This window comes from Macrobrachium nipponense, chromosome 20 (assembly GCF_015104395.2).
Source record: "Macrobrachium nipponense isolate FS-2020 chromosome 20, ASM1510439v2, whole genome shotgun sequence".
Classification (NCBI taxonomy): Eukaryota; Metazoa; Arthropoda; class Malacostraca; order Decapoda; family Palaemonidae; genus Macrobrachium; species Macrobrachium nipponense.
Genome location: NC_061089.1, coordinates 22,325,152 through 22,336,535, shown reverse-complemented (window position 1 = coordinate 22,336,535; position 11,384 = coordinate 22,325,152). Strand labels below are relative to the sequence as shown.

Here is an 11,384-nt window from a genome sequence, read left to right as displayed (position 1 = left end):
ATTTAGCCTCATTCTTTTTTTTTAAACCATAAAACGTTCTGGCTCTAAATCTTCCTCGTATTTGGATTTTCCATTACGGAAGTTGTAAGTTCGTTTACTTTCTCCTTTGGAAGTTCCAGTTGCACCGGGAAATATTCCGTAAAATATAAGTAGAAAGTGAGAGGGCATTGTTGATTCCAATTACATTCTGTAAACTGCTCTTTTTCTGGTTTTGTAACGTACCATTGCAAAAGTTTTATCTCTAACTTTCGCAGTGAAAGGTTCACGCTCCTCGAGCCTCCCGGAGAAAGTTCCTTGCCCTGAGATCCCTAAAATAGGTAAAAATGTGAAGAATTGCTTGCTCATTTACCTTCTAATCTTCGTGGCTATTAAGTTATTCCTTGAAAGGGTTATGCATCTATAACTGCTTTCGATTCACCATTTTTCTCGCCTAAAAATTGTTAGTTCCGAAAACCTCCTCGTTGCAACTGCACAGTTTGTCATGTCTCGCTGTAAGAAATTAAGTCTTGCATTGAAATTTCCAGGTTATACGTGATTTTTAAATTTCACAAGATCTATCAACATTTCTCTGAAATCACCGAGTTTTATGACTAGTGACATGTCCACGGTAAAATTGATAAAATTTTTAAAGTTAATGGGACTGCTTTATTGCAATAAGCGCTTTCTAACCTTAGTAAAAAAAAAAAAAGGTTCACCAGCATTTTATGCCAAACGGCTTTATCTTTGCATCGCCCTGTGAAACGATATTGTAATCGTCTGTTATCCTCTTATCAGCGTTATAATTTGTATTCAATAAGGGAATCTGGAAACTCCAACTCAAAAGAGGCTTGACTGATGAAGTAATTCCCTCTTCTTTGAACTTAACTTATAAAGTAACTCCCTCTCCTCTGAACTTAACTTATAAAGTAATTCCCTCTCCTTTGAACTTGACTGATAAAGTAACTCCCTCTCCTCTGAACTTGACTGATAAAGTAACTCCCTCTCCTCTGAACTTGACTGATAAAGTAACACCCTCTCCTCTGAACTTGACTGATAAAGTAACTCCTTCCCCTTTGAACTTGACTGATTAAGTAACTCTCTCTCCTTGGAACTTAAACTGTAAGAATAATTTGTTGTTTCTCTAAAGCACATCCAGGGTTAAGCTGTCTTTCGTGAAGGAGATTTGTAAACATTGCAGTAGTCATCCGTCCTCCCGCAATCACCACACCGAAAATATTGGCAGTTACTTATATTACGAAAGTCAGTTATGGAGAGATGCAAGTCTGTCCTTCATAGCCGGTTTATTTTCAAGAGGAGGAAGCGAGAAGCGAGTGGTCCGAAGGGATAAAAGGAGAAAGACAGATAAGATGAAGAGAACAGATAAGCAAACAGGAATGTCTGACTTTTTTTTTTTTCCTTTTTGGGGCGTTTGGCGACAGCTTCCTCAAGCAGTGGGAGCTAATCCTGGGGAAGTTCATCAGTCGTGTAAATGAAATCATTGACTTCTTTTATTAATTTGGCTGAGCTTAGTTGATGGTCATGCATTCCCTAAGGAATATCAGGTTTGTTAGGAAAGTTAAAAGAAGCAAAATTAAGGATTGCAAGGGAAAGAATTTGTTTTCATCTTGGAAAATAAAGTTATATTAATGCAAGAACGTGGTAACCATATAAATGTAAGAAATGAAGAACGTTGACAAGAAATACTGATAAGAACTACTAACGAGTAATGTGATAATGATACCGGAATTAATCTCACAAAGAAGACTTAAGTGAGGGAGAGGTTAAGTAGCATACAATAGAAAAGGTCAATTCATAAGGAAGTTTTCTGTGTGACAGATAGTTTCATATTATACGTTGCGATTTGATTTAAGAACAGGTCCACTATCATACATTCAAAGGCAACATAATACTGTCGTGATTAATAATACGCAACACATGGTGGTTTAAAAGCACAACGTCAGAATTGCATAAAAAACGGAAGTGACTTGAGGATGCGACGAATGTTGTGAAAAAAAAAATGAACGTGTGGATGGGTAACATGGCTGCAATTACTGAAGGCATTACTTAAGGTTCTTAGCAGCGTGCCTTTGGCCCCTAGCTGCAACTTATTTTGCTTCTTTTCCTGTACCTCCGTTCATATTCTCTTTCTTCCATCTTACTTTCCACTTTCTCCTAACAATTGATTCATAATGCAACCGCGCGGTTTTCCTCCTGTTACGCCTTTTAAAGCGTTTACTGTCAATTTCCGTTTCAGGGCTGAATAACCTCATAGGTCCCGGTGCATGGCCTCTGGCCTAAATTCTATATTCAATTCAGTTCAATCAACATGACTACAATCAAACCTAATCATAGTGGTTAAAGTATGTATGGAAAAACATCTATATTTGGGAACGGATGACTAGTATTTTTCTCAGTGTATGAGAAAAAAGGCATTGAATGGAGACGAGCATTAGAATGAATGGGGCATGATATTGAATGCTTTTGTGATTAGTGGAAGAATGGAAGGAGTTGATTTAAATGAATATTTTATTTTAGTAAATGTAACAGATGATGGCAAAACGGAAGAGGTGAATCACAGAATAGGTGCAACATCTTTTTTGTGGACTCCAAAAGGTATATTATGAGAACTAAAGGGAAAATGTGGAATCTGCTTAGGTGGATATTGCTTGCGTTGTTCGCATGTGGCAAGAAAGTTTAAAAAGGTGAAAAATGCAGGGATGCGATGATGAGATTACAAGGTTAGAATAGATTAAAAGGTCCATTAGAGTGTTCTGAACTGAGTTTGCTCAAGTGAAGGGAATGGGGGACGAGAGATTTGATTTAAGAAAGTTGGTTAGAAGTGCTGCTTCGAGGGAACCCTTGGAATCACGAACATCAAAATCCTTGAAGGGCGAGAGTGGGTAAAAGGCAGAGGTGAGGGCGGGGTGGGGGGGGCGGGTGGGATATTGTGTGTGGAAATGTAAACAAGCAATTGGTGAACCTTTATGAAGACTGCATGAAGCAATTGATTCTGTGGAAGTTTTCTGTATAAACGGCTCATCCCATGCAATTAAGGATGATGCCTGTAAATGGCTTGTTTTTTCAACATTAGGTCGTTTTTCTTGACGGGAATACAAACTGATGGTATCCCAAACAGTCATATAGGCTGAGTCTATGGAGGAACCCTAATTGCAGAAAACCAACATAGTATTCACCGTTTTACCGATGCGCGCGCGCGCACACACACATATACATGTGTGTGTGTACGTATACAGAGAGAGAGAGAGAGAGAGAGAGATATCCCCCTGTAACGGGAAAGATTAGAAGACCCTAATTACAAACACCGTAATTCTCTCCTTGAAACGAACAGCGTCAAAATATAACTAGTTACCGAGTTGCTGGAGTAAGATGTTCGTGTCGAGGGGAAAGAGGAGGCAGGGAGTGAGAGGCAGGGAGGGGAGGGGAAGGAGTGGGAGGAGGAGGGCGAGAAAAAGAAGAAGAAAAAGAAGAGTCGTCAACGGCAGCATATAAAAGGCAGTTGGACTCGCGCCGCGTTTCAGTCTAGGAGGGACATCAGCTTTCGAAAGTATGGCGTCGAGTTGGAAGATCCTCTGCGTCTTGGGTAAGTGCTGCTCTCACTTTCACTTGCAGGAACTTTTTCCTCCACTTTATTATTACCCCCGTCGATCATTTTGCTCCTCCGGTAGATAAAGATTTGGGTTCAATTTGCTCTTGTTTTCCGCAGCTCGTTTTCGTTGTTTAACAATCAGTTTCTTCGTGTTGTTTACTTTCTTTTCGTCCGTCGTTCGTGTCAGCTACTGGCGAATCTTACAGAGTGTTTTCTTGCCAGATAATGACCAAATTGTACCTGCTGTCTATGAGCAGCTTCTCAGCATAAGTCACGTCAAATCGAACGGAACTTTGGCGTCATCAATGAATCAGAGAGAAATTGTGAGACTCCCACTCCTATGAACTTGCTTGACCCACCTGGTCTGTCAACTGGGAGAGAAAGGGAGTCTGGTCAAGTGATCTCCTTTGGGTATGAGGCTTACAAACGCGAGGTTTGGCAGTTTGGTCAGAATTCTAAATATACTCCGTTCGAGATAAGAAGAGTTTTGAAGAAGTTCTGGCAGAGTAATGCTGATAAAATCTGATGCTCCCCACTTTTTTCCCCTGTTTTTATTTTTAAAATTTTTATTTGTATAATCCATAAAAGACTGAAAATAGACTTCTCCACGATTACTTTCTAATTTCATATGTCTTTCATATTGATTATTGTTTTAAGTGATTTATCTTTATCAGTATTGCGCATATCTAGAGATGATTTTCAAAATCTACTGAATGCCTTAATAGAAGAAGTCTGGAAACGCAGTATCCTTCAGCAGCATACACACATACATATACAGGCACATACAAAAATATGTACACACACATATACTATATATATATATATATATATATATATATATATATATATATATATATATATATATATATATATATATATACCCAGTTTAAATCCTCAAGATGCGTAACATGTCTGAACGGACTAAGCACATTTAGCGATTATTGTTAGGGCGTAAGGTGAAGTCTAATTCACGTGGAGTTGGTGCCGTTACCTGCCAACGTTGTTTTTTCTTATTTTCTTTGTTCTTTTACTCTCTCCATCTTCTTTCGAGGATTTTTTTTCTGTTGTGTTTATTTTTCATGTAAAAGGTAATCAGTGACTTTAATTTAATTTCCGTTTTGATACGATGTCGTCTGCCATCTATATTTTGCTACTTATTTAGGTGTAGAATGAAACAAAATTTTATGGTATACACTCACATACATACACACACATATATATATACATAAAAATGTATATATACATACGTATATACATATATATGTACATTTATGCATATATGTATATATATATATATATATATATATTATAATTAATCTATAAATATATATGCATATATATGTATACATAGGTATATATATACCTTTACATATATATATATATATATATATATATATATATATATATATATATATATATATATATGTTGAGAGAGAGAGAGAGACATTATCGCCATGCAGATATATTTCACCCTTTTCGAAAAGAGTGCCGCCTAATATCCCAAGGAGAAGATGATTTGAGAAGTTGATTTTAGAGGAAAAGAATTTCTTGACAGTTAAAAAGCACTGCATTTAACATCCGGATTCATATTTGTAAATCAAGTAAGCAAGGATAATTCTGAAGTTACAACCAAAGTTTTCATCTCTCTCTCTCTCTCTCTCTCTCTCTCTCTCTCTCTCTCTCTCTCTCTCTCTCTCTCTCTCTCTCTCTCTCCTTCTCTCTCTCTCTCTCTCTCTCTTTGCATGATTTCGTCAACTTCCTTCTGTCACCAAAGAGCCGAGAAGCACATTCACCTTTAACAAAAACCTGTAGAATTTGGAAGATGACCAATACTTGTGTTCCATAGCCAATGTTTTCTAGTTCTCTCCCTTCCAGCGTCCCCCATGTACTAGAAAGTGAAACATCTTGTACCTTTTACTTTTTTTTCTAATTCCTGCGGAATTCCCGATTTTTTTCCCATCTCGTTCAGTATTTTTTTTTATCATTATTCATTTATTTTTTTACCAAGCTATGTTCTGTGAACTGGCTGATTGTTTTTTTATATACAATCTATCTGAGACAATCCTCAGTTTATCAATCTATATTTAAGATTATAATTATCTGAAGGCCAATCCTTCAAGTTTCATTATATTCATTAACATGTGATCTAGTTAGAGGTGGTGACTTTGAGAATAGTATGGAGCTATTCCTTACTCGTGTATCTGATTGTCATTTATATACAAAATATCATATATATATATATATATATATTATATATATATATATATATATATCTATATATTTATATATAGTATATATATATATATATATATATATATATATATATATATATATATATACAAATAATATATATATATATATATATATATATATCTATATATATATATATAAATATATATATATATATATAATATGATATATATATATATAATATATATGTATGTATATCAGTAGAAGGAACCACAGTAATATTCTTGTTTATCCAGACGAAATATATTTGTGGAAATATTTACAAAGATTATAGCTTTCGTCCTTCCTTCTGTGGACTGATCAAGTACACAGAAGTATGGACGAAAGCTATAATCTTTGTAAATATTTCCACAAATATATTTCGTCTGGATAAACAAGAATATTACTGTGGATCCTTCTACTGATTTCTTAGAAGCACGATACGGTGTTTTTACATTGCATATAATGTACACACACACATATATATATATATATATATATATATATATATATATAATATATATAGTTATTTATATTTAGTTCCTTTATATAAGATACTTTAGAAGCTCCGAAAGTAAACGATTATCTCCTACCACGAAAGCCTTGACCAATTGTGGTGGACCGTAACATTAAACTGTCAAAAACGGTTCCCATGATTTCAAACATTTGCAGATTTTTTTTTCATTTCCTCTGTTAAGCTGGGAAGGAGTCAATGTTTGCTTGTTGTTGTTTTTTTAATATCTTTCTTGTTCTCCCCCCACTTTTTTTTTGCATATTTGCTTGTTTGTCACGGATATACCAAGATTACCTGAAGACAGGGGTGGTTTGGTTCAATAAAGGACATCATGGAATATTGAAAATGTTATTTATGAAAAAAATATCTGAGTATGAAAGAAGAAAAAGGAGAAAAAAACTATTGGCGATTAACGAAATATTCAAGGTTATGATGTCAATTTCTGCAAATTAAATCTCTTTAACACAGCTTCCCGTAGACCTGACATTTAATCTCTTGGCATTATATCAACGATGGCTTTTGGATGATTCGTAATAATAAGAGTACATAGCAGCTGACAACAGCGGCAAAGAAACAGGTCTCCAAGTTCTCATATTATTTTACGTTCTAGAACTGGGAAAAATAAGAAATACGAAGCACACGTGAAAGTACTGCGTTCCTGAAAGGACAGGCGTTCGCTCTGCCAACTTGGACGGCAGTAGCAGAACTGATTCATGGGTTTAGAAACGTTTCTCTTCTTCTTCTTCAAAGAAACAGACGTATATGAGATAGAACGAATCTATCTCGTTTCCTAAGAAAAAAAACGGAATAATATTAGATTGGGCGAAGCTATCTCGTCCCTTATAAAAAAAAGAAAAAGAAAAAAAATTAAATGCTCTTAAAACGAAGAGATCGTGATCTAGAATTTCAGAGTATAACAAACGAGGCTGGCACATATTTGAAATCCATTTGATAAAATGCTAACAGAAGTCCTGTTTAGTATATATGTATTACTCAATCATTACGGCCCCTGTAAACTGTACTTGTTACCGGAAAGTTTGTCTTTCTTAGTTGAAAAGTAGAATAAACGCACAGGCTGAGAGATGTATAATCGATTTTATTTAACGTTTGAGAAAAGGGATCCATCGCTGAGCTCAGGAAAATACAATGTAACATCGATTTTTCACTGATTTGCAAAACCGGGATTTGTGACCATTGTATGAAACAATCGTCACGGCCGACAAAATTATGATTTGATAAACTTCGAGGTATCGTTAAACACCCAGAGGGGCTAACTACAGCAGTAAAGAAACAAATGCGCAGACTTCTTCTATGTCATAGTAAAACAGATGCCCACAGACGCCAAAACAAGTAGGTTAAGGTGATGCACGGCTCACCTGGCGCCGCAGACTGTGACCAAAAAATGTCATCACTGAATGACAATAATAAACCGCTGGGTGTGTCCTTCCAGTGCGGGTTACGAAAAGTTAACAGTTGTGTTTATATGCAAATTAAGCAAGGAAACGGGCGCGATATCCTTACATAATGGTTTAATCTGTAGGAGCAGCATCTTTTCATTGCAGAAAAAATTAATTGTATTATCTCTGAAGAGGGAAAATTACGTTTTAATTTTTGGTCTTTTCACCAGTATAGCCGAGTGCAGAGATCCATGTCAAAATCTGAATGGTGTCCAAACAATATTTCATTTTTTCTAGTATAGTTTTTTTTTAAGTTTAATTTCCACCAAGATTACCATAACAGAAATACGCAAGCAATGACCGTTTTTTGTCCTAAGGGCACAACCGTTGGTTGTTTCATATTTATGTATGTGTGGCATTTGGTCAATGAAATTGCCCTAATCCCTCGTCATTCTTAAAGAATAGGTAAAAAAAAAATGCGTAGTCAGATTAAAATTCAACTTTCAGATAATTTGATCGGTTTTGTTCTCTTAGCTCTTTTGTTCCTTTTCTAGATATAGTCGTGCACAAAAAATATATAGATATATTATTATTAATGTTATCATTATTATTATTAAAAAAATACTCATAGTAGCATGCGTCTTAAAATGGAGAAACAAACCCACAGTTATGTATATGTATATATATTATCTTTGAATATATGCACGCATATACATATATCTATATGTATATGAATCTATGCACACGTTTATATAAATGGATTTGTTTCTTCCATTATTATTATTATTATTATTATTATTATTATTATTATTATTATTATTATTATTATTATTATTATTATTATTATTATTACTCACCTTGTAGTCTGTGTAAGCTTGCCTTGCCAGTTCATGTCTCTCGAAGTGTCTCATCAGAATGTTTATTTATTGTCATTAATAAAAGCACTGTTGAATATGCATCCATACCCGAAGATTAATCGCCACTTCAGTGTTGTCTCTCGAATATGTGTAAGAAAACAGTCTCTCACTTGCCACCGACGGATCTGCCCGTCATCTATTGCAAATCCATCACTTTCCTCCCGATGGTGGGAAGAAAAGAATTTTGAATTTGTTTTGGCGGACCTTATAATGGCGCCTCCTGGCGATGGCGGTCAACCACAAACGACTCGGTCTAGTGCCAGGCCCGTGACTTCTGCTCCTCCTTCCCGGCTCGCTTCCCAGCCCTTCCCTTCGTTCGAGATTGATTTTCTTGATTTAATACCGTAATTTGGCGCCACAACGACTCTCTCTCCCTCTGCCTGTAATGGGAGAAACAAGACTATCTTGAGAATGTTTTGACACCACAATAACTCCTGCTTGTAGTGGGAGAAACAATACAGCCTTGAGAACGTTGAGGTGTCTTTCCGATTCATTTTAGCGTATGGTAAAGAAACGGCTTACCGTTCTAAGAAATTTTGACAGCCATTTGTTTTTGGATTTTTTTTTTGCATTTTTTACCGGCCAAGATCAGTCAGTCCTTCGTAAGAAACTTAGGAATTGAAAATAACTTTTCTTCCATTAAAAATTAAAGCCCAGAACTTCACTAAAGCAGTGACCTAATCGATCATTTTCAACGCAACAGAACGCAATAAAGAACACATTAAAATGCATAAAACTTAATCTATTGTCTACCTCGATTCAGTCTAGCAATTCCTAACGCTAGAAATAACTGCAAGGCCGTTGTGAAGCCCCGAGGCCAATATCCAGAGAATGGTTTCGTGCCTCTGACCAATCAAAGCTAAGTTATGGTCACAACCATTGCTCGTGAAGTTGTCAGACAATTTTCTAGTGAGATGATGGGAGGTGGGGAGGGGGAGGTTGGAGGGTTGGGTGGGGGGGGGGGGGGGGGAATTCTGTATACGCTACGACAGGTTGATAAATACCTTTTGCGATCACCTCTATGTCGAAAGTACTTCTGGTATGAAAGATTTGTTTGTGATTGATCGTAAAGTTTTGTGTACTTTTGTAAAGGCAAACTACGCGTTTGGCTATTTTTTTCAATATAGAATAAGTGTTATTCAATAAAAAAAACAGTTTGAACCTGAAAGGTACGTTGAGTTTCTTAGATGGTTTTTTATTATTTACAATTGGTTGTGAGCATATCTCACGACAAGTAACCTATAAATGTTCATGATAATTAAAGAAGAGTTAATGTTAATGTTTATGAATAGCTAATCATCTCAAATAGTTGATCGAAAGCTTTCGTAACTAAGAGGTTGACGGACGTTCAATTTTCCATCCCACCGGTCGTAGAAAACCGCCAGAGATCATTGTCCCTTTTGAACGCAAAGGTGAATGGACAGTCTTTCGTCATGTTTTCTCTACAGTGAAAGGCTGATATTGGGTAATACGTCTTCTGTTTCCTGTCTAAAAGGACGGTTTCCAGTAACCATACTTCCTTTTTCTTATTCGGAATTTTCAAGGCCTGGTCGTATCATTACCTTTTACAATGAAACTGAATGAAACGTAGTTAATTCTAATTTTGACATTGTTATAAGATGTTATTCATATAAAACTTCAGTCGATGTTGAATTTAACAGGTGACAAATCGTTATTTGAGGAAAAGACTGGACGATGAAGAAAATTTTCAACAAAATCTTACATTCAGAGTAAAAATAAATAAATAAATAAATAAATAAATAAATAAATAAATAAATAAATAAATAAATAAATAAATAAATAAATAAATAAATAAATAAATAAATAAATAAATAAATAAATAAATAAATAAAAATAAATAAAATAAAATAAAATAAAATAAAATAAAATAAAATAAAATAAAATAAAATAAAATGAAAAATGAAATATATGAAATATTACTAAATTATAATATCTATATTGTGACTGGAACAACGATCGGTAATGGCAGTATTGAAAAACTTACGATTAAAATCAGTTTCATTATAACCGTTATTTTTACGCATTTGTCGACATTATCCCTGACGATAACAGCCAATCACAGTTTTATCTTTTGGATAAGATGAAGCAAAGTTCGTTCTAATCATGCATTCAGGGTAAAGCACAACCACGAATAAAACAAATTACATGACAACTGCCTTTTTGATCCCCGTTACCAAGACTTTCAAGATGCCATTCGTAAAACTCCGTCTAAACAGGATTGGGGATTTCCCAGTGACCCATAAATACCTTTTTTCCGACTTCGGAGAGAGGTACTCTACCTCCGGAATCCCAATGAAGAAGCTTAACAAGCCCCGAAAGGGTCATGGTTCCAGAGTCCCGTACAGTAGGAAAGAAAAGGCAGAGGTGTGAGGATATTTGGTTTCTTTGTTTTTGAGAACATTTGTTGAGGAATGAACAAACTACGTTACAACGAATGCCCCATTTCCCTCATTTGTAATAATAATAATAATATATATATAATAATAATATAATAATAATATAATAATAAATAATAATAATAATAAGAATAATAATTAATACATAATAATAATCAATATTAATAATATAATGAAAATCAAAACGAAATCACTTGTGGAATAGAAACAAATTTCTAACTCAAATTAAAGGGTAGGGAGCCACCACCTGGCCCAATCAAGTCATAAAAGAAGCTGGAACCTAGGTACATCTGCACCCGAGGCATTACCTGGGTAAGCAAGGTG

The 11,384-nt window shown here is 35.1% G+C and overlaps 1 protein-coding gene across 1 annotated transcript in view; it reads left to right on the top strand.

The window, feature by feature from the left end:
• The first annotated feature begins 3,511 nt into the window (after window positions 1-3,511).
• LOC135219875 (protein Skeletor, isoforms B/C-like) overlaps window positions 3,512-11,384 on the top strand; it is a 36,976-nt gene continuing 29,103 nt past the window's right edge. The window contains exon 1 of the mRNA XM_064257016.1: window positions 3,512-3,580. Within this exon, the coding sequence (XP_064113086.1) occupies window positions 3,547-3,580 (34 nt within the window). The 5' untranslated portion in view covers window positions 3,512-3,546. The remainder of the gene's footprint in view (window positions 3,581-11,384) is intronic.